This window comes from Camelus dromedarius, chromosome 14 (assembly GCF_036321535.1).
Source record: "Camelus dromedarius isolate mCamDro1 chromosome 14, mCamDro1.pat, whole genome shotgun sequence".
Taxonomy (NCBI): Eukaryota; Metazoa; Chordata; class Mammalia; order Artiodactyla; family Camelidae; genus Camelus; species Camelus dromedarius.
The window spans coordinates 40,470,590-40,494,032 of NC_087449.1; the positions used below are offsets into that span (position 1 = coordinate 40,470,590).

General features: G+C 42.0%; 1 protein-coding gene across 4 annotated transcripts; it reads right to left on the bottom strand.

Annotated features, from left to right (window-relative positions):
• Positions 1-239: 239 nt before the first annotated feature.
• On the bottom strand, positions 240-23,404 carry ERMAP (erythroblast membrane associated protein (Scianna blood group)). Of its 4 annotated transcripts, XM_031464945.2 has the most exons (14): positions 21,384-23,404; positions 21,098-21,150; positions 18,689-18,828; positions 12,033-12,117; positions 11,456-11,794; positions 10,907-11,188; positions 9,295-9,411; positions 8,825-8,853; positions 7,782-7,814; positions 5,935-6,013; positions 5,167-5,187; positions 5,045-5,071; positions 4,925-4,951; positions 240-3,129 (listed from the first exon to the last, which is right to left on the bottom strand). In XM_031464945.2, exons 3-14 carry the CDS (start codon positions 18,803-18,805, stop codon positions 2,405-2,407), a joined length of 1,881 nt encoding a protein of 626 aa, XP_031320805.1. In that variant the 5' UTR covers positions 18,806-18,828; positions 21,098-21,150; positions 21,384-23,404; the 3' UTR covers positions 240-2,404. The 4 variants fall into 4 exon arrangements, with proteins under 4 accessions (XP_031320805.1, XP_064349742.1, XP_064349743.1 ...); XM_064493672.1 differs by having other exon boundaries at positions 21,098-23,404; XM_064493673.1 differs by having other exon boundaries at positions 5,993-6,013; positions 8,821-8,853; positions 21,098-23,404.
• Between the last annotated feature and the right edge of the window lie 39 nt (positions 23,405-23,443).

Genomic DNA, 23,443 nt, shown 5'->3' on the forward strand with positions numbered 1-23,443 from the left:
ATATGGATGAGTGAAATATAAATACCCTATATATACTATTACTTTATAAACTGTTATAAATGAAATACGGAGAAGGCAGACTCAGACATAAAACTGTGGCTTTATTTTTAACTATCATTAAAGCTTGTTTGGGTGGAATCAAGATTGTTCAAAATGAATCCCATCCATAATTTGCTTCTCTCTTACCAGCCCAAAGCCTTTCCCCACAACTTCTCATTCACGATGAAAATAACAGCATGCCAAGCAAAAAATATCAAATTTTTATTTAAGTACCATACAAAAGCAAACAAAAAATTCCACTCAAGTGCTGTGATATTTCATTTTATGTGTCAACTTGACTGGGCTACAAAGTGCCCAGATATTTGGTCAAACATGATTCTGAGTATTTCTGTAAGGGTTTCTGGATGAGATTAACATTTTATTTTTAACTTTTTATTGAAGTTCAGTTGATTTACAATGTTAGTTTCAGGTATAGGGCAAAGTGACTCAGTTATACATATACACACATATTTTTTCTTTTTAGATTATTTTCTATTATATGTTATTACAAGAAATTGAATATAGTTTCCTGTGCTATACAGTAGGTTCTTGTTGTTTATCTATTTTATATATAGTAATGTGTGTCTGTTAATCCCCAACCCCTAATTTATCCTTCCCTGCCCTTTCCCCTTTGTTTTCTATGTCCATGAGTCTGTTTGGGGTTTGTAAATAGCATTTATATATGTATTTTTAGACTCCACATATAACTGATATCATATGATATTTATCTTTCTACTTCACTCAATATGATGATCTCTAGGTGAGATTAATATTTGAATTGGTTGACTGAGTAAAGTAGATTGCTCTCCCTACTATGGGTGGGCCTGATCCCATCAGTTGAAGGCCTGAGTAGAACCACAAAGCTGACCACCCACTAAGTAAGAGAATTCTTCCTGCCTGACAGCCTTCAGGTCTGAGCCATCAACCTTTTTCCTACCTTCAGACTCAAAACTGAAATACTGGTTTTTCCTGGGTCTCAGCCTTCAAATTGGAATCATACCATCGGATCTCCTAGGTGTTGGGCCTTCAGGCTTGGATAGGAACTAAACCACTGGCTCACCTGGGCCTCCAACTTGCTGACTAACCCTGCAGATCTTGGGCCTTGCCAGCTTCTATAATCATGTGAGCCAATTCCTTATAACAAATAAATACATATATGTTTTCCCCGCCATATGTATATATATGTAGTCTGTTTCTCTGGAGAACACTAAAATAGGCACTAACAGAGAGAACTTCTGACAGACAGAATGATCCAGTTTCTGCTGGGTAGAACTGTGTACCCATCTGCAAGTTGATAGCCAATATCTCGACAAAGAGGGCAGATCACATACGTGGTGTGACTTGAGAGTGACTAGGGTTCTTTCTGCAAGCCACACCCAAAAATCAGATTCATTATTTTATCCTCACACTTGGTCTACCAACTTCCTATTTGAAATCCATACTTTCTGACCTAAGAGGCTGTTTGCTACCCAAATAGTCAAGTCCTCCGATATCATGGTCTTACGGAAAAAAGGCTTCTAACTTTGGAGGCTAAAACTGCCACTTTTTCTAGCTGGGCCTCTCTGAATCCCAGAGCGGATTCAAAAGGGCCAGTGTAACAGATTGCCTTGCCCATAGCTGCCTTTTCAAGGCCACAAACAGCTGGGCTGCTCTGTTTGAAGGTGGGCTTCCCAGTTTCCTGATTGCTCTCCTGAGGTTTTTCAGGATTATGGCTACCATGTTTGAAGTCCCCATAACTGGTTATCATAAATAGGTAATTAGCTTTGAAAACATGTACATTAGCTCTGAATGTCACCAACTGTGCTGTAAACAGCATCAAGGAAATAGAAAAGAGTGATTGCATTTTTTTGTTTTGTTTTTAATCCCTCTGGCCTCCCTTCCCTATATTCCAGAAGAAAGAAGGAAGAGTGTGTGACCCAAAACATGTTTACTTTTAAAAAGCTGGCTTTGGGGACTAGAGGCCTGCCCTGAGAAAAGGAGAAAAGCAATTCTTCACAGGATAAGTAAGAAGTCAGGACTGGGCACCGTAACTCATGACTAACAGCCTGAGAGCAGGATGAGGCAGGATGAAGTTCTGCTAACCAGCCCCTCAAGTAGAGAGCCCTTGCATCTCGGTGACACACATTCAGCATCACCACCTAAACCTAGTCTGACTGTTCATTTGGTTCTCAAGAATTCTTTTAGGGCAATGGGAGTTGCAAGTCCCCAGAAGGAGAACAGAGTTTAGAACTGAGCCGTGGGAGGAAGGTGGTACAAAAGGAATCACAAAAGAGTCTGGACTGGAGGAAAAGAGAGATGTTCCAGAAGCAGGTGCTGGGCCAGGAGACTGAAATCCAGGGCACTGGGCTGGTAATGAGGTCCGTCCCTAAAAAGAAGGAACCCTAAGTCCTTGAAGGGCTGGGCCAAGGTCAGAGGGCCAGGACAGGATCCTGTCTCTGAGTGGGAAGAGCTCCGGAGTCTGAGCAGCGAGCAGGGAAGGGTCCACCTTCAGGGCAACATCTCTATTAGCATGGCCTTTGTCTTCTGGCTTGAGCACAGTTGATCCCTCCAGTTTCTGGAGTTCAGAACAGATGATTAGAGGTGCTGTGTTTTTCCCTCCATCATGAAGGCAAGGTTCAAAGAAAGGGCGAAGGGGACCAGAGAAACTGTGGGTGAAAGTAAACATGTGGGATTGGTCCGTCACGTTGTAGAAGGAAATGACTCCTGCTTCATAGTCCAGGAAAATCCCCACGCACCGCGGGGGCTCTTTCAGGCGGAAGGAGGTCTGCGGGGACGTGAGGGCCTCGTACTCATTCCCACAATTCTGTCGCACGAGCCAGTGTCCGTTGGTGGGTGAGGCGGTGACCTTCCCCTTCCTGCTCACGGACTCACTACACACCCCGAGGGCCCACTTGGTCTTGTCTGTCACATACACCTCCCAGTAGTGACAGCCGGCCGTGAAGTACTCAGAGCCCAGGACACTGACGATGAAGTCAAATCTCTGGGGGTTGTCCGGCAAGGGCTGCCTTGTGTCTCCAAGCTTCACACATCTCCGGTCCTCAGACAGGATGAGTTTGGGATGCGCTGTGTCTGGGTCCAGGGTCACCGCCACTGCAGAGGGCCACAGAGAGATGAGGTTTGGGAAGTCTCAGTCTCAAGGGATCTTTGGGTAGTTATGGAGGGAATAAAAATCTCTAGGTCTGCAACCACTGTCATTGGCCCATTTTAGTTCATGGTGCCCTATCCTCCATGTGTCCTGGAACCAAAGAAAACTGTCTTCCAGTCTCTTAGATCTACTGGTAGTGTATTATGTGAAAGAGAGAAAAGTTTCTCAGCTGTCTGTGAAGCTGCCTTGATCCTTAGAAAATACTGCCTTTGTCTTTGACGGCCCAAAGGAACCAAATGTATGCTCATAAACAGACTTTGATGTTAGACCAGAAGCCAGATAGGATGCTTGAGTCCAGCTCTGCCGCATGCTAGTTATGTGAACTTGGACTTGTTATCCATCCTCAAATTTTAGTTTCTTTTTTTTTTTTTAATTTTTTTTGGGGGGGTAATTATGTTTTTTAAATTTATTTATTTATTTATTTAATGGAAGTACTGGGGATTGAACCCAGGACCTTGTGCATGCTAAGCATGCGCTCTACCACTGAGCTATACCCTCCCCCCACCAGACTTTACTTTCTCTATCTATAAAGTGGGAATAATAGCAGCACCTATGTTGTAGAGCTGTTGTGCAGATCTAATGAGCCAATGGATGAGAGAGTGCCTCATTCACGTACTGAGTGTGATGCTCATTTTCTTAGGTAAAATTATTGCTTATAATCCTCGTTTTAAAATGTTAATATAGAGAGAAGGATTATTCCTTAAAATTGTGGATATATGAGGGTCACCATGAGTCTCCCTCCTTCCCCAAGTAGAGATAAGAGGCTCTTCTTGGAGAGTTAAATCCAAGAAATGCAAACTGAGTCGAAGTTGTGGGAATGAGCCAGGTTATGAGCGTGAGAACTGTTTTTGAGTTCCCAGAATGCCACAGATGCCGACTCATTGATTCTGTTGCCCCTGCCTGAAGGAAAGCCCTGTGAACAGAAGGGGGATGAGCAGCCCGGAAAGCAGAGAAGGACAGAAAGCAGTGAAAATAACAGGTCTCATTCAAACAGCAGCAAAAAATGCAAACTATTTAGGAATAAATTGAAAAGAGATGTGCAAATCTTTTCAAATAAAACTATGAAAACTTTTCATAGTCTCCTTTGTTGAGGCATCTGCCCAACTCACTCCCCTCTCTGAGAATCTCAATCAGCATTCCCCCCCCCCCCCCAAGAAACTGATCTTCAGAGAAAGAAGGATGCGGCAGACGTGTAGAAAGGGACAGGAGCACCAGCTATTTACCCAGTAGCGGGAAAGGAAGGACTTCCCACCCTGAAAGCACAGAGGAGACTACATAGGAAAAAATGGATAGATTTGACTACCGGAAAATGGAACACTCATGCATCAAAAAAAGGATAAGAAAATTAAAATGCAAATGAAAAGCTCAGAAAAATATTTTGTGAAAAACATGACAGAGTGAATACAGAAAAAAAAAATCTTCACAAATCAAAAAAGTAGCCAGAGTAGGACAGGAGCAGACAAGCCACAAAGATAAAATACGAATAACCAATGAACTTAAGAAAAGAATCTCAAAATTTGTAGAAAACAGACAAGAAGATCAAATGGAATATTTATGTGTTCTAAAAGAGGGGTGACTTTCTGAATCTAAGAGTGACCTTCTCAAAAGCACAAAGTTTTTTAAAAATTTGATGAGCAGGTAAAAAAATTTGATTAAAAATTCTTTAAATTACAGTCTGCATTCCAAAAGAACAGAGCAATGGGCTCTAAAATGTGGATCAGTTTGACTGGTGTAACTTACCAAAGTGCAGCCGAGCCCTTCTCCAGCCTGAAAGACAGAAAAAGGGGTTGTTAAAGCGACGAGAAATGGAGACTTGCTGGTGAGGATGGCAGGGCGGGGAGCAGGGAAAGTGCATCTCACCTGAGTTTGCTGCTGCTCTTTTCAACTCTACAAAAGAAGAAACAAGGGGAATGAGCTATCACTGGAAGTCGAATCAACAGGAGATAAGCTGGTGTGGAAGTCACAAGAACAGGGGAACTTACTCAGATCACTCCGGAGTTTCTCTAAAGAATAAAAACAGTCAGACAAATCAAAACAAGGGCATCTAATTCCTGTGATGCTACAGTTCCATCCCAACCACATTCCCAGATCAGATCCTCAAGGTGATACCCTGAACTTCCCCCATGACAGTGACTTTGCAACAGCAGTGGCTCACCGCCGCGGAACAGGGGCCCCCAGAGATACTGCAGAGGGTCAGCAAGTTCCTGTGGGAACCAAACCTGACCGGCAGACTGAACAAACAACACATGTCACACACGTGAGGGATGGCAACATAAACTTGTGAAGATGTCGTGGGAGAAGAATAAAGTATAAGTTCATTTAAAATGATCATTGAATTTCCATGAGATTTTCTTATGTTTATTTCTCAATGTGAAATAAAGCAGACATGTCACATGTCTGAGGATTTGTTGTTGTTATAAGGAGGTTCTCATGCATGAAAGGGTGGAGAGGCACCACTCCACATACTCAGTTTAATTCAGTGTAATGGGGATCCATCTACCTTGGGTCCCACCTAGGGGAACGTCATGCCTGAGTGACAGAAGGGTCTTCCAGATGGCTTCACCTATGGGAGGAACCTCTCTTCTTGCCAAAACGTTTCCCATTTAGAGACTAGGTAACAATTGCACAGGAAAGAGGATGGGGGACTACTCGAGAAAAAAAAAAGAGGCCTTAGAGAGCCAAGAAATCCCCAACACTCATGGCCCTGACCCCTCTCTTCTGCCCCAGGAGGTGAATCTGAGACTCTCAACCTAAAGCAAAGTCGTCAGCAGAAGAAGGTCTGCACAATGGACGAGGAGCAGAACTTACTGAGGGCTTTTCGGAGCCTTCCTGAAAAACAGAGAGAGAGACACAAGTGAGCCCGTCCTGCCGCTTTATCGCCAGAGCCCAGGAAGGACCATCACTCCGTCCCCTCACAGCAGAAGGGATGGTGTTGATGCTGTCAGCCCCTCATCACATCTTCCAAAGGGCAGGCCGGGGAGTACAGTGGTGCTCATGCCACTTTGCAGATGGCCTGGACTACCCGGAACTTGGGGTTCCTCTTCCCTTCCTTTTGTCTGTCTGGTTTCATCTCTGCTATCCATATGGGTGTTTCTATTTGTAACTGGGTGTCCATGAGGGTATGCCTTGCTGCCCGTTTATGACTGTTTGTAACATCTGTGGTGTAAAACGAGCTGAAAGCCTACCACTGACTTACTGACATGCTCCGTTACCTCTATAGTGACGCCCCCCCGCCCCCCCGCCCCCCCGCAAAGAACAGCAGAGAAACACAAACCTGGAGACCCCAGGAGGTTTGGGCACATGGGTATATGCATCTGTGCTTTGGTGGAGTAACTGCAGCTTCTCTGGAAGGGTCATCCACCCACACTTCCCCTTAGCACTGGCCCTGCCACAGAGCTGAAATTAGACACTGGAGTTCACTGCCAGGCCCCGTGCTAAGGGCTGGGCATGGGTTAGGTGTTAGGCTTCAGGGCAGTGAACTTGAATATGATACGGCCCCTAGGAAGTCTTTGGTTTATTTTTACCATTCCCCCTACCAACAGCTTCCACATCTTGTGTCCTGTTCTTATGACTTAGGCCCCGAATCCTCTCAACCATGTGAGGTGCATGTAATTATTATTCTCATTCTACAGAGTGGTGGTCTGAGGCTCAGCAGGACATTCAATTTGTCCAGATCATCCAGCTAGCGAGTAGCCAAGGGGGCAGCATTCAAACCCAAGTCTGTCTGACTCCTAGTCGGAGGCCTTCACCCCTACACCACACTGTTCCTTCCCTTCTAGGACAGAACGAATTGAGTCCCTGAGGTGTGCACATTTTTACCAGCTTGGAGGAGGTGTGAAGGGGGGAGGGAAGAAGTGCCGAAATCACTGCATGTGGAGCCGTTTCTGAGCCAGTGACATGCCTTCACAACTAGACTTTCAAAGGGCAGAGCCCTGCCTGTTCTCTGGGACTCGAGGTAGCTTTTACCCTCAGTGGCCCAGAGCAAACATTCAATTAATGAAGACAAAATGGCAATAAGGGAAAGGGTCTAGGCACTGTAATAGGAGGTTTTAGGGGTTTTTTTTAAGTTGTCTTTTTCATCCTGAAAATAATCAGGTGAGGGGACTTAGAAGCCCCATTTTACAGACGAGGAAACCAAAGCTCAGAGAGTGAAGTAAATGGCAGATCTGAGCCAGGTGTTGCTGACTTCAGAGCCTGTGACCCTCCCACTGCATCACACCGCCTCTCTCAAAGCAAAGGTTGCATGGACCCCTGAGATTTTCATCCATCCCATAGGACTATTTTAATATATTTTAAGTAGTATATAGATATTCTTTCTAGGTGACTGGGAGAAAGGCTAATGAAGGGAGCTCATGATAATCCAGACCTAAAAATTTTGACCAGGGCATCCCGTCACCCACTGCTACCAACCCTATGACCCCCTTGATACTGGAAAGTAAATTCCAGTAATATTGACAGAGGATATATATATGGGGTGTGTGTGTGTGTATACATACACCACACATATAATGTATGTATAATAAGACTCTCAGCATTTACGTAGAAGGAGAAAAATACATTATTTTTTCACTGCCCCTTATTCTAGACATATAATTACCTTTTTCTTTTGCATGGGCTGAGAGAAGATTTTCTAGAGGAAGAAAAGTAAAAGAAAATGAAATTCTGAGCCATTACCTTGAGGGTCCCTGCCTCCTATTGAGTTGACAGGCTCTTGAACCTGTCCGCTTCTATCTCCACCTCCACCCGCTGATCCAGCCCTCATCATCTCTCATCTGGATGCCAAGATAGCAGCCCCCATGGCCCCCACATTCTGTCTTGCTCCCTCTGGTCTCCTTCAACACAGCAGCCCGAGAGAGCTTCTTGAAACACGATTCTGGTCGGGAGAGCCCCTTCACAGCTTCACCACTGCCTGGCGGAGAAAGACGAAAACCCTTCACATGGTCTACAAGCCTCTCATACTGGCCCTGCCTAAATCTGCAGCGTCACCTTCTGCCACCTTTCCCCTCACTTTTGCACCGTGTTTCTTTCTCAGGCTCTTCTTTCTGCTGCGGATGGTTTTCTATTCCCTCTCCTCCAATGCATGTCCGTCCTCCAGATCAAACAGCACTTCCTCCGGGGACTCCCCTTCCATCCCTGAGGTCTGGCTGGTTGGTTCCACCTGGTCACTGTCTTCCCAGCCTTCAGAACATCCATGTGTGGCATTTGTACACATTTATTTGTGTAGTTATTGAATTCATGTATACATGCCTGGCTAGACTGAAAGTCCCAAGACTGTGTTGTCTTTCATCCACCACCGTATTCCCAGCATCTGGTGTAGTCTGCACCACTTAGTAGACAGCTATCAATGATTTGTTGAATGAATAAAGCATCTCCCACATTAGGTCTGCACAGCTCCTCCAGCGTAAGATCAAACCATGAGCTCACAGGCAAAATCACCACGCATATTGGAAGGCAAGCTAGTACAAGAGTCAGCAGAAACTGGAAACAGTGGGTTTTGACCCCACCACCACAACCACCGTCACCACCAAGGACAGCAGATGCTGGGATTTTCGGGTACAGGATTTAGATTCGTGGGCTCTGGGGACACACAAATGAACAAAACAGAGAAACATCCCCACCCAGCCTGGGACACTTACCTACCTCCATCACCTGTTCATAGAGAAGCTCCTCTGGTAGGGAGAGAGAAAGAAAGAGCTGTCAGCTCAGTTTGAGGGAGGGCCTTCTCTAACAGGCAGAACTGTCCAGGGACAGCAAGCCACCTAACTAGGACTTTGCTCCTTGTCACTGTGGGTTTGTGACCTTTGCAACAATGAGATTCTGTGAAATGGTACCATATTTATGAGTGTTTTATCCAATGGGTAGAATTGGGTTTCCTAATTAATTAGACAGCTGGCATGATGTGTTATTTTCTAATTTCTCAAAAGATGAGATTTCACAATTTCACGTTCTTTGATCCCCTCTGCAGTGTAGGTCCCCAGAGCATGGCTCTACCAGTCTCCCAGCCAACCTACAGATAACTGTCCCATCTATGTCTGCTTCCTCCTGGCCTTTTCCTAGAGAGGCCACAGTCCCACTTCCTGCCAGCCTGGGCTGCCTTACTACTTAGTTACCTTTTGATTTTCTTTGCTTCCAGATGAAGTTAACGCCCACAATGATGAGAAGCCCCAGGACAGGCAGGATCACAGCAAGAGCCACTTCTGATGAGGAGAACCTCGCTGGAGACGGGGCTGAAACAGAAACCACCCATGACCACCCTCTGAGAGCTTCTCCCATTCCCGGGGTCCCATCTCACATGGCAGGTCATGCAGGTGCCTCCTAACTGCTTCCATCACCTCTACAAAGAGGCCTCCAGCCAAGTCAGTGAGGCTCTTTGCTTCTCCTGTAATTCAAACCCCAGATGACCAGGGATGACTTGAAGGTGAGATGTTTCTCTCTCAGGTTTGCTTTCAGTGGTCCTGCCCAAAGACACGGAGTCAAACTTGGCTTCTCAACCACAATCTCATCCTGTCCTTTATGGAAAAATTCCCCAGAGACTGGAGATTTGGAGGTGCTTCCTTGGGAATCCCCTACAGCCTTCTCATGAGCACCCAGCCACTTCCCCTTCAAATCCTCACTCTGAGGTAGAACAGCAGTCAGCAACCTCTTTGCCCTGAGCCCTGTCTGCAGGGGCAAAATCATCTCTGTGGTGCTCCAGCAGCAAGCTGAAAGTCTAGGCAGCGGAGAAAGGAGAGGGGAAAGAAGAAATAGAGGTGAAAAAAGCAGCAGAAGAGGCTCTGTGATAAGTGGCAAAGAGCTTAAGCTGGATGTGAGCCCTTGCTCAGTACCACGTGACCCTCAGCAAGAGATGGAGGCTCTCGGAGCCTGGCTTGCCATCTGCAACATGGGGGTGGTGAGGAACCCTGTCCCGTTGGGTGGTCGGGAGATTTGACGAGATCAGGCATGTAAAGTGCTTAGCACTTAGTGAAAGGCAGTGGCAAAAGTAAGAGAAGGGAGGGGGGCAGGGGGAGAAAAGAAAAAAGGGATTGGCAGAGGTCCATGACCCCACCCCACCCGGGACCCCAGACCACTGTCTGTCTGTCTTGACTCTAAAACCGCTCTGCTCTGCCACAGGGCTCCCTGTTCCAAGGGTCTAAAAGAGTCACACCCACTTTGACCCACTAATTCTACCTCCAGAAAAACACTTTAAGAAAACAATCAGAATCACTTCCCAAAATATGTGCCAAGATATTCATTGCATCATTAATTATAATGTGAGGAGAAACTGAAAACCATCCAGATGTCCAGAAATAGGACTTTGATTAATTGTATTATGCTATAACCACACAATGAAATACTATGCAGCCTTCAAAAATCACACTGCAAAGAACTACTTAAGGACGTGGGTGAACAATGCTCATGGCATTGTAAGTGGATGGGTCAAAAAATAAACCTGGGTGGAAGAATGCATATATATAAACACAGGGACTCTCACAGATACACACACACACAAAAAACTCTTGAAAGAAATGTCCCCAAATGTGAGCAGTGGTTCTCCCCAACTTAGGAAATTATAAACTTTTGGGGTTTCTTTAAAATGTTCTGTATTTTTTCAGTTTTTCTACAATAAACGTGTTATTCCTGGAATTTTAAATATTCAAAAATGCTTAATGAAGTTTCCACCAACATAGGAGTTTTCTCTGAAACCACCAGGGGTTTCAAGCCTGTCTTCCAGCCTGCGTTTACCTGCTATGACCATGGCTGTGGTCTTCTCTTGGCCGAGCGCCCCATTGCGGATGGTGCAGGACACATTCCCCAGAATGCTGTCCCTGACTCTGTTGGACACCGCTGCTCGGAAGAGGCCAGCTTCGTCCAGGGAATGGGTCTCCAACAGGGATGGAAACACCCTGCCCTGAGGGTCTCTCCACTGGACCCAAGGCTTTGGGAACCATCCCGCCGACCTGCACACCAGCTGGATCCATCCAGCGTCGTAGCTTTCCACGTGGATGTAAGGGTCGGAGCCTAGAACTGAAGAGGAGAGACGCTGGGCATGTCCTGGGCAAGGGCGCTCCCCGCCCCAGCCCTCTTCTCGCTCCCACAGCCCTCGGTGCTGAGCGGGGAAGGAGGGGCGGCTGATAAAGGCACTTGAATGCCTGCCCTCTCCTTCGCTGATCTTCCAACAGGAGACAGTCTCTGGCTTCATCCTAGTACCTTTCCAAATCTACATCTAGCAGCAACTGCATCCCATGATTCAGATCCTGGGGCCACCTCAGTCCCCCTTGAATAATGACTAACCTGCAACCTGCAGCGTCACGGTGCCCTCTCGACTCAGGTTTCCGATCTGGACCTGACATCGGTACCGCCCCCGATCCTCCAGCCGGACATGGTGGATCCTCAGAGTGACACTTCCCTCTCGGGCGTCTCTCACCAACGCCGTCCTCCCCTTATATTCCGGCATCACGCCTTCCTCCAGGTCCTTCCCTTCCCGGAATACGTGAACAAGCTGGGAGAGACCCAGCCCCGGGGTCCGCAGCCACCTCACATCGGAGGGTATGGTAACGGGCCAGAGCGGGAGAGGGCAGAGCAGCTCGGCTGTGCCCCCTAGCGGGGCCACGTGGGACTGGCCGGCATCCCCTGTGCGGTGCGAACGAAAAAAGGGGCAAGGCGGTTTGGAAGAGATGGGAGAGAAAGCTTGGCAACCGAGGTGCGAGGGAATATTTGGGGGAAGGACAGCTCCTGGGTAGGGCATTGGAAACCACTGGGGGAAGAACAGAACCCAAGAAGAAACAAGGCCTCTGGCCAGGCCTCTTTATTCTTGGAACACCTTTGTCAGATGTCCCAGAAAGGGAAAGAGAGGTTCTGAAACTCTTACCCGACACGTGCAAAGGCAGCTGGAGGAAGACGAGTGTGATGAGGCATCTGGAGAGCCAGGAGCGAGAGGAACTTGCCATCTTCACCTGGACTAGGAGGACAGACACAGGGAGACATCAGAAAGGATTGGCAAGTTTGATGTGAGAAAGGGTACCACCTAGGAGGTGGGGCAGAGATGGAGGCTGTAAAGGGTAGGCTCTGGAAACACACAGACCAGGTGTTGAATTCCAGCTCTGCTACTTACTTCCATGTAACCTTGTGACAATTTCTCTGAGACTCAGTTTCTCCATCTTTGAAATGCATAAAATAACTGTGCCTCCTGGCAGGATTATTGTGAAGACTGAAGGAGCTAAGTGCTCAACACAGAGGTTGGCATCATGGTTAAGTCTCTAAATGCCATGAGTGAGAACGATGGTGGAGATGAGATGAGTGAGGACCAGATGGCAAGACAGTGTGCTCTAGAAGGCATCAGGAGAAGTCTGAAAGAATGAGAACTTATACCCAAAACTAGCCAGGTAGACACCGAGTATTGGCCTCTTTTTGCATTTAGTGTCCCAGGCTGGGCTTGGGAAGCACCTGTTGCAAGCCAATCGTGGATCCATAATACAGCCTGGAGCTCTTCCCTGACAGCCTTTCAAGTCTGACACTTGAGAAACAACAAACCAAGGCATTACATCATGAAGGCACTAATCCTACAAACTCAGCGTCTGGAGTTCAAGTCTTAGCTCCACCTGGTACTAGTTCTGTGTCCCTGGAAAAGTTATACAACATCATTGAGCCTTCAGTTCTTAATGTATAAAGGGGGAACCTTCTTCACAGCTGAATGTGAGGGTTCAAGGAGATGACGTACGTAGAGCACTTGCCACAAACGCCTGGCAGATCAAGCTCCCAGTTAAGTGCATTGCTGTTGTTACTACTAAACTGAAAGAGGACGATCATCCCTGGGAAGTGTGGGCCACTGTGTGCATTCACCACAGGGAGACCCTAAAGGATTCCCTCCTACAACTTTTCCCCTCCTACTTGCTACAGACTGAAATTCCTTGAGTGGGAAACAAATCTTTCATGCCACCCCCGGGGAAAAGTTTAAATGCAAACACTCGAAGAAGAGAGAACTTGTCTTTTAAATTCTCTCTGACATTTGAAATCATTTCCAAAGAGGAGGTTTTTTATAGAAGTCATCAGGGTGGGACCCTGTAGGTCTGAGGATAGGGCAAAATGAAGCTTGGGAGAGGTGGGCCTGTCAAAGTGAGGTTGGGAAACTGAAGAGGAACTCAAGCTTTGAACACATTTCCAATTCTGTTTTTCTCAAGGCAAACAGCACACTGGTTTAAGGCTGTTTTGTTTGGTTTTGTTTTTAAATCATGATGCATATAACACACGCCTCAAATCCCCCAGTGTTACAAATGGCAACGTAACACTAGGACATGGTAAAGTTAGGATTACAGTTAGGATGCTTTTTTTTTTTTTTTATGTTTCTTTTCTTTCTTTCTTTTTTTTCCCTCTGCCTCTATCCCTGCCACTTTCCTACAGGTTACCGGCTACTCAGAAGCTGAACAAGAGAAGTTAGGTAACTAGGGTGGAAGGTGGAACTTTATGAAGAAAGTTCCCCTGATAAATGTAAAACATAATTTCACTTCCTAAAGCTCAACATACATGATACAATTTGGAGACCACTGACACCTTAACAATATTGAGTGCTGTGGCTTATAAATGTGGCTTCTCTCTCCACTTATTTAGGTCTTCAATTTCTTTCAGCAGTGTTTTATAGTTATCAGTGTATAGAGATCTTGTGTGTTTTCTGTCAGATTTACTAAGTATTTAATATTTTGATGTTATTATAAATGGTAGTAATTTATTAATTTTAATTTCTGATTTTTCATGTAAAAATACAGTTGATTTTTGTATATTTTGTCTTATATCTGTGACCTTGATAAGCTAAGTTACAAGTTCTAGTAGCATTTCTATAGATTGCATAGGATTTTCTACATAAAAGATTGTATTGTCTATGAATAAAGACAGTCTTACTTCTTCCTTTGTAATCTGAATGTCTTTTATTTCCTTATCTTGTCTTATTGCCTTGGTTCTCTCCTGATCCTAGGGGAAACAGCCCTTCTTTCACCGTTGAGTTTAATGATGGCCACATCATTTTCATAGATGCCATTCATCAAGTTGAGGAAATTTCCCTCTATTTCTAGTTTACTGAGAGTTTTTATCAAGAATGGATGTTCATTTTGTCAAATGATAGGTCTGTATCTATGAAGATGATCCTACAATTTTCCCTTTTTTTGTTGAAATACAGTTGATGTACAATATTATATAAGCTTCATTTGTAAAACATAGTGATTCAAAATTTTTTTAAGTTATATTCCATTTATGGTTATTATAAAATATTGTCTATATTGCCTGTGTTGTACTGTATATCCTTGTAGCTTATTTATTTTATACAAATGGTTTTTAATTTTAGTTTGTTAATATAGTAAATTATATTCATTTTTTTCAATGTTATACCAACTTTGTATTCTGGGGGTAAACCACAGTCAATCATGAAATAGTATCTGTTTTACATACCTTCAGATAAAATTTCTTTAAATTTTAAGAATTTTTAGTGGGGAGGGTATAGCTCAGTGGTGGAGCACATGCTTAGCATGCCCAAGGTCCTGGGTTCAATCCCCACTACCTCTACCAAAATAAATAAATAAACCTAATTACCTCCCTTTCAAAACAAAAAGCAAACAAAAAACTCAAAAAAAAATTTCAAAATTAAATTTTAAGAATTTTTGCCTCTATGTCCATGAAGGATATGGGTCAGTACTTTTCTTGTAATTATCTTTTTCTAATTTTGGCAATTAGGGTAATGCTGGTCACAAAGAATGAAATAAGAAGTGCTCCCTCCTCTTTAAATTTCTAGAAGAGTTTGTGCAGCATTAATATTATTTCTTCCTCAAATTTTTGATGGAACTTACCAGGAAAGCACCTGAGCCTTCAGTTTTCTTTATGAGAAGGTTTGTAACTAACATTCAATTTCTTTAATAAATACACGGTAATTCAGGTTATCTATTTCTTCTTCTTGAGTGATTGTTGGTAGTTCGAGTCTTTCAATTTGTTTAATTAGTTGGCATAACTATGTTCATAATATTTCCTTATTATTCTTTCACTATATGTGGAAACTGTAGTGATGTCACCCCCTCTCATTCCTGATATTGGTCATTTATGTCTCTTTTTTCTTGATTAGTCTGACTAGAGGTTTATCAATTTTATTGATCTCAAAGAACCAGGTTTGGTTTCATTGATTGTTTTCTATTGTATTAATTTCTGCTCAGATCTTTATCACTTCCTTTCTTCTGCTTACTTTGGGTTTAAAGTGCTCTTTTCCTTGTTGCTCAGGTCCTTGATTTGAGATCTTCTTTCCTAATATTGTCATTTAGTACAATACAGATGACTATATTAGCCATCTTTTCTAATATAGTTATTAGTCATTTAGCCATAAGTTTCTCCTTAGGTATTGCTTTAGTGCAGCCAACAAATTTTGATACGTAGTGGTTTTCATTTTCATTACATTCAAAACACTTTTTAATTTCCCTTTTAAGTTTTGCTTTGACCTATAGGCTATTTAGAGATGTGTTATCTACTTTCCAAATATTAGAAAATTTTCAAGATGACTTTCTGTTATTTCTAATTTAATTCTGTTGTGGCCAGAAAACATACTTTGTATGACTTGGATCCTTTTAAATGTATTGACTTGTTTTATGTGCTAGCATATGCTATATTTTGGTAAACGTTTCATGTATTTTGCTGTCATTGGGTAGAGTGTGACCAGTGAGATATGAGACCTTAGCTTTTTCATTAAAGCTGATGAAATTCCATTAATCATAATGTCATCTGAAAAGAGCAGAGAGCAAGCTGGTGATAACACCCACAAGAATCTAAGGCTTACATTGTAAAATGATTACAAATCAATAAAAAATGTTAAAAAAAAAAAAAAAAAAGAATCTAAGACTAAATAAAACCAAATGGCAAAAGAAAGGCTTATATCCCTAGTGGACTGACGACTGGAGTCAGATGGCTTGGTTTTGGTCTTGGCTTGGTCCTTGGTTTGTAACTTTGAGCAAGTCACTTAAACTCTTAGGCCCTGAGTTTTCATCTTGAAAATGGGAAATTCACTTATATTTGCTGAGTTCATTCTAAATTGGGAAGTAACAAGAGGTAAGGAAATGTATTTGCCTTTTGATCCAGTAAGAAATGTTCTGGAAATCTACTCTAAGGAAAAAATATGAAATATAAAAGTTTACATGACCTCAGCAGTATTTTTATAGTAGTGAAAAACTGGACCATCGACAGGTACATCAGTAAGGAAGTGACTAAGTAAATTATGATTCATCAAGACTATGTTGCAAGTGAAAACTAATAATGATGTGTTAGAGGCAAAACACAAAATAATATACTTACAATGACTATAACTACATTAAGGTGTGTAAGAAAGGAACTAAGTAGTGGAAACATGGGCGATTTTTCTCATCTCTATTTCCCAACTTATTAATAAAGTGTAATATATTGATGAAAAATGTGTAACACAAAACTAAATTTAGCAAAAGTAATATTTATTTAATCAAAGAACTTTGACTAGATGAAGTTTCAAATTCCTTTCCAGCTCCAATGTGCTATAATTCTGCTTCGTGAAAAGGAAAAACAACATTTCAAGAGTGTCCTACTTTCAGTTCTCCGCTAGAAATCACTTAATTTGGAAACTTAATGCTTCAGATTACAAAACTATTGAGTTAAGAGGAGGATTAGTCAGATTCTATTTCTGAGAGAGCCTTCAGTGGGTGGAGCAATGGGGAGGGAGAACCATGGTATTTGATGGAAGTTTCCAGATCAGATGGGGAGAAGAAACCAAAGAACGGGAGAGGAAACTAAATGATGGCAGAGGGGAAACAGGGTAGAAGAAAAAGACTGAAAAAGTAAAAAGGTAAACAGATGGTGACTAAGAGTTTTCCATCATCAGCTGTCTAGGTACCACTTTTGCTGTAAGTCACCTGTAGGACACCAGGTCCCGAAAATCATTACATGTATTTTTTCATTGCCATATCTAGAATTTTAATTTTTTCTTGTATCCATCCTACTTGAAGGAACTAAAAGCCCTCTCTTCTCACTATCTCCCCTAGTCTTTGGCCTCTAACTCCCTCAGACTCTGGGAGCCCCTCACATTACCCTCTGGGATGGGCACTCCTTGTCCCAACAGGCTCCCACCCATCAGCCAGCTCCAACTCACCTCCAGGATAGCCCCATGGCATTTCAGCTATCTTTCAGTTTTTACTGAATAAAATTTTTGCTTTTTCTATCCTACTTATTATAGAAAATCTGGAAATTACAAGAAAAAAAGACAAAAATGTTTTAAATCATCTGTAATTCCTCCACCCAAAGAGAAAATGGTTCTTCAGATATTTTTTCCATGGATGTATACAACCTTTTTAAAAAGTAGGACTACACTGTATGTATTATTTTGATACCCAACATTCTCACCAAGAACTTGGTGCATTTTCCCATGCCATTCCAATATTCTTTTAATGATTTCAATGTTCCATGATGAATATGCAAGAATTTTAAAAATAATTCCATATTATAGGATATTTAGTGTTTTTCCCAATGCATTGCTATTCAAAGCTTTGCTACAATTGGCAGTGAGTAGATTGAGGGCCAAGTTATAAGGCTTAGTCCTAGTCTTGGCTGGGTCCCTAATTGTGTGACTTTGTAAATTTAAGGAAGTCACTTAAACTCTTAGGCCTTGAGTTTCCCATCTTTAAAATGGTGAGACTTCTCATTTGCACTGCCAAACTACCCTCCAGAGAGGTCATATCAATTTACCAAAATGTATCATACTGTTTGTTTCTCCACAACCTTGCTATCACTGCTGTCATTTTAAAAAATTTTTGTCATTTTAATGAGTAACCAAATCGTTATCTCTTTAAAAATAATTAATGCTGTTTCATTTTAATTTGTATTTCTTTTTTTTTTCCCCTCCACACTGGACTCAACCTTAGGAGACTGGCAGCACCTGTGAACCCTAATTTGTATTTCTTTGATTATTCGTTTCTTATTTGGACTTTGTCCATTACCTGCCTTTATACTTTGTCCATTTTTCTATTTGGGCATTTGTCTCTGAAATGGGTTACAAAATTCTTCACATAGTTATCATCTTTTTTTCTACTATACATGTTGGAAATATTTTTTCCCATAGGAAGTCACTTACATTTAAGTTTGAAATAGTTTAATTTCAAAAACTTCTAAATCATAAAAAACATGCAACGGAAGTTCCCTTGATAACTCCAAGCAGCTTAAGAGGATCCTGGGAATCTACAGATGATCCGTCTGAAAGCACAGAGCTCAGGACAGGGCTGAGAGTGAGGGCTAAGAAAGTGATGGCTCTGATGCTTAACAGTGATGACAGTGCTACCAGAGAAGAGTCTTTAGACAAAGCCGATCAAGCCTCCTAGTTACTTGTCCCCTTTCATGCCCCTCATTTCCTGTTGCCTCATTTCATCCTCTAAAATGTTCTTGTGAGTATGGAGAAAGGGGATAGCTTCTCCAACGAACCTGAGGATCCTGAGAAAGTCCAAGAACTAGGAAGAATTGAGAAAGGAGAGAGGGAGGAGGACTCACCACCTTTGGAGCTGGGGGCCCTTTGTCCGTCACCGTCACCGGCTGAGCTGGCGTCTCCAAGCTGGAACCATCCCTCCGCCCACTCAGGGAGATCAGGCAGGCATCAGGCAGAAGCATCAGGAAGGGCTCTGCAGGTGGGCCTGGGGAAAGTTCATCTTTTATTTGATGCTGGCAGCTCTCAGCCAGGGGCTTCCTCTGCCCCACAGACTCCCTTCCAGTGACCCTATACCCCAGCAAGCCACACCCTGCCTGCCTGCCCCTGATAAAGAAACTGAGCAAAAAGAGGCTTCCTAAGAGTGAGGGAGCCTTCCAGTGCCACTGAGGTAAAGGGCCTTTGCCCCTCAGCTCCCTTTCCCTCCCAAGCTAAGTGCAAAGTGATTGCCTTTGATACATTTTGATCCTATCACACCCTTTCTGAAAAGCTTGCTTCTCTTTCCTTTCTAAATCAGAGTAAAACTGAAGATCGGTTTCAAAGAACCACCAGTTAGCCACCTTCTATAACTCACCACCTTTATCTCCAGCTGCACCCTGATGTGTGCTTTCTGACAAACTTGCTTACTGCCCCCAACATGTGATAAACGCTTTCCCTCCTACCTTGCTTTCAGAATAGCCACAATTTTATATTAATAAGATCCATAATTGTATCCTTTTATGTATTTTTAAACTTTATAAAGATGGAGCACATCATATGTAATACCCTCCCTGTGTTTTCCTTTTTTCACTCAACATTAGTTTCTCAGTCTAGCAGACACCGGTGATGGCTCACACCATGTCTCCTCAGCTCACCCAATTTCAGGGTAGCTGAGACTCGCGGACTGGGTATTTACTGTTGAAAAATATCCACGTTTAAGTGGACCCAGGTAGTTCAAACCCACGTTGTTCAAGGGTCAACCGTACATGCACTTCCCAATTGAATGCAGTAACTGGTATGAGCTAATAGCTGTCGTCTGTTAAGCCAGACACTTAAAGGACTTACAGAAATGGAAAACATTCTTCTATTTTCTTGTTTCAGAAAATAGTTGTTTTTCATAAAACATGGTATGTTGACATGTAATGTGTTTATTATTTTTGTTCTTAAATGAGGTTATAATTTAAATATCTCAGTTTTAATTCCTAATATGGCAAATTTCAAAAAATATAACCCATGTAAACTAAATCTCTTTGGGGCCCTCATTCATTTTTAAGGCACATGGACAAATACATACTTCATGCCATTACTACACCTATCAAAATTGACAGTAATCCCTTTATAGAATTTGATAGCCAGTCTATGTTCACATGTTTTCAGTGGTGTCAAATATGTCTTTTTACTAATGGTTTGCTCAAACCTGAATCCAAAGTACATACATTGCATTTTGTGGCTAAACTTCCTAAGTGTCTTTATTCCATAATGATTCCTCTGCCGTTCCTTTAAAAGTTTTCCTTATACCTTTGATTCATGGTAATTTGTCTTGTACAATGTCCCTCATTCTCAACTGGGTCAATTGCTTTCTTGCAGTATTATTTATTTCTCCATCTCTCATATTTCATGTAAACTGGAAAGCTGGAGGTTTGATCAAATTCAGGTTCACTTCTGAGCTTTGTGACCTGGATGAGAGCCTTAACCTTTCTGTCTCTGTTTCCTTACTAGTAAATTTTTTTACGTGTCTTTTTTTTCCTCAGGAAATTGACTTTTTAAAATTTTATCATAGCCTCATACATTAGAATGCTTAGAAAGAGAAATAAGCCAGTCACTTTTCTTAACTTATATTCCATTTAGAGTTATTATAAAACAATGGCTATGTTTCCTATGCTGTACAATATATCTTTGTAGCTTATTTATTTTATACATAGTAGTTTGTACCTTATCGGTAAATTGAAGCTAAGAATGGTAACTCCCTCACTGGGTGTAAGGATTGTATTAGTTAAAGCATGTAAAAATATTTGGAACAGTTCTTTACACCCAATAAATGGTAGCTATTGTTATTATCTGAGGAAAGTCTCCAACTTGAAAGCCAGAGACCAAAATAAACAATGGAGACAATCTAGGAAGTGGTAGAAAGTGGCAGAAAATTACAACTGATATCCTCAGAAACGCAAAATAAAGAAGATCCTGAATCCACAACACAAAAGCAAGAGGCTACCAAAAGGAAAGTCAGGGAAACAGGAAAAACTCTTGGAAACTAAAATTTTATAATAGAAATAAACCAATTCAACAGAAAAATCAGAGGATAAAGTTCAGGAAAATGTCTCAAAAAGTTAAAGTAAAAAAAAAAAAAGGGAGATGGAAAATGAGAGGGAAAAGATGAATTAAAAAACCAGACAATCTAACACACAGAAAATTTCTCAGAATTGAAGACTATGTTTCCTGATTGAAAGAAACCAATGAGTCCCTAGTGCAATGAATGATAGACCTATATTATCACTTACCATGATGAAGGTTTAGGACACCAACGATGAAGGAAAGATATATGTCCTAAAAGCTTCCAGAAACAAATGAACAAATAAAAATTACACAGGAAGTAACAGAAATCAAAATCATTCAGACTTTTCAAGAGTCTAGCCACATGAGAAGCTAGATGATGATGGATCAATGCCTTTAACATTCTCAGGGAAAGTGATTCCCAATCTGGAAATCTGTACCCCACCCAGCTGTCAGTCAAGTGTGAGAGCAAAATAAAGCCATTTTTAGGCAAGCAAGGTCTCAAAAACTTACCTTTCATGAACCTCTTCTGAGGAAGCTACTGGAGAATAAGATCCTCCATAATGAGAAAATAAACCACAAACAGAAAGATCCAGGAGACAGGGGATTCAGCACAGGAGAAGAGATGGGATTATTTAGTTAGGATAATTTAAAGGGTAAACTGACTCTGTGTCTGTGTCTGTGTCTCTGTCACACACACACACACACACACACACACACACACACACACACACACACACACACACACACACACTTCTAACTTATCCTCTTCCTCATCTTTTCCCAAGACAACTTATGATAACATCACTTTTATCAGTGGCTCCCCACTTTTTCCAGTCTTCTAGTTTGGCTTTTCCACTCCTTCATTCCCTACATCCAGTCATTTTAGTCTTTTTTTTTTTTAAAGCCTTCCAAAGATCCCTGCCCTGTCTCCAGCTGTAATCTAAACTTTATAAATTGTACAACGTGATGCAAATGTAAAATACACTATTATGTCAAGATTTCTGAAACAGACTCTTGTTCCCTTTTCTCCACATCCTCGTCATCCTGTTATTTGTGTGTGTGTGTTTTGTTGGTTTTTTTTTTTTTTTTTTTTGATGATAGCCATGATGACAGTTGTGAGGTGATATCCCATGTGGTTTCAATTTGCATTTCTCTGATGATTAGCAATGTTGAGCATCTTTTCATGTGCCTGTTGGCCCACCTGCATGTCCTCTTTGGGAAAATGTCTATTCAGGTTTTCTGCCCATTTTTTAATCAGGTTGTTTGTTTTTTTGAAGTTATGTTGTATAGGCTGTTTATACATTTTGAATATTAACCCCTTATTGTTCATATCGATTGCAAATATTTTCTCCCATTGGTTGTCTCTTCATTTTGTTGATAGTTTCCTCCTTAGAAAGGTTTACCATCTTAATCATTTTTAAGTGGTAATAACAGTGGTATTAACTATATGCCTATTGTTTTGCAACTGATGTCTACAACTTTTTCATCTTGCAAAACTGAAACTCTACATCCATTGAACAACTCCCCTTTCCCCCACTCCCCCAGTGCCTGGCAATCACTATTCTACTTTCTAAGAGTTTGACTGTTTTAGGTATCTCACAGAAATGGAATCATGCAGTATTTGTCTTTTTGTGGGGTTGTGCTTATTTTCAAGGCTTCTGACATGCCGTGCTAAACTGGCTTCCAAAAAGGTTGTAACCACTTACACTTTGACTGAAAATGTTTGAGTGTTCATCCGGGCTACACTTTCACTGTTGCTTAGAATCCATCCTTTGTTTCAATTCTTGCCCAGTCCTTAGACGTACAAAAGGAGCAGCCTTGAACATGTTTTCCTTTGTACAGGCCATTGTCCTATCCTAAATCCTGGCTGAAATACTGGCTGGGGCACTTACTAGCTGTGTGACCTTGGACAAGTTACTTAACGTCTCTGTGCCTCTGTTCACTTATTTGCAAAATGGGAACAATAATATTATTATGGACGTACATTATTATGCGTACTTACTATGAGGAATAAATAAGTAATAAATACGAAGCTCTAAGAAGAGTACCTGTAATATAATAAAGCCCAGAAGACAGGTAGCATTATTGTTGTTGTTGTCATTATTCTTACTAGACTGAGCAAGATTTCTGTCAAAGCATTTATCTACCACTTTGTCCAATCCTTGCTAATCTAATAAATGAAAAATGATAGCCAGGTATCTTTATTTGTAAAATTATTGTAAATAATTATAAAATTGTAATTGTAAAAAATTGTCATTGTAAACTTATTGATTATGAGTGAACCTGAACACTTCCTTGTTTATATTGGCTATTTATACTTCTCTCACTATTTCCTTTTCAAAGCACTGTGGCAAACAGGCTCTCATTTGACCTTCCTAACAAGCTCCTAAATCAAGAAGGCGGCAATCACCATTCCTATTTTTCGAATTAAAAACTGAGGCTTAGAAAGCTACAATTCTAGTCCCAGGTTTCAGATCTCACCCTTCAAGGCCGAGCAGCTACCCGAGAATATAATCCCAGGAAAAGCTTTTATTACTCGTTCCCACCCACTCCAGCCCCAGCCCCAGCCC

Coding starts and splice junctions, on each gene's coding strand:
- ERMAP (XM_031464945.2), bottom strand. CDS start 18,805: ATGCTTCTGCCTGATGCCTGCCTGATCTCCCTGAGTGGGCGGAGGGAT. Junction 6,014..7,781: donor AGCCCATGCAAAAGAAAAAG/GTAATTATATGT, acceptor TCTGTTTTTCAG/GAAGGCTCCGAAAAGCCCTC. Junction 5,072..5,166: donor GAAACTCCGGAGTGATCTGA/GTAAGTTCCCCT, acceptor CTTCTTTTGTAG/AGTTGAAAAGAGCAGCAGCA.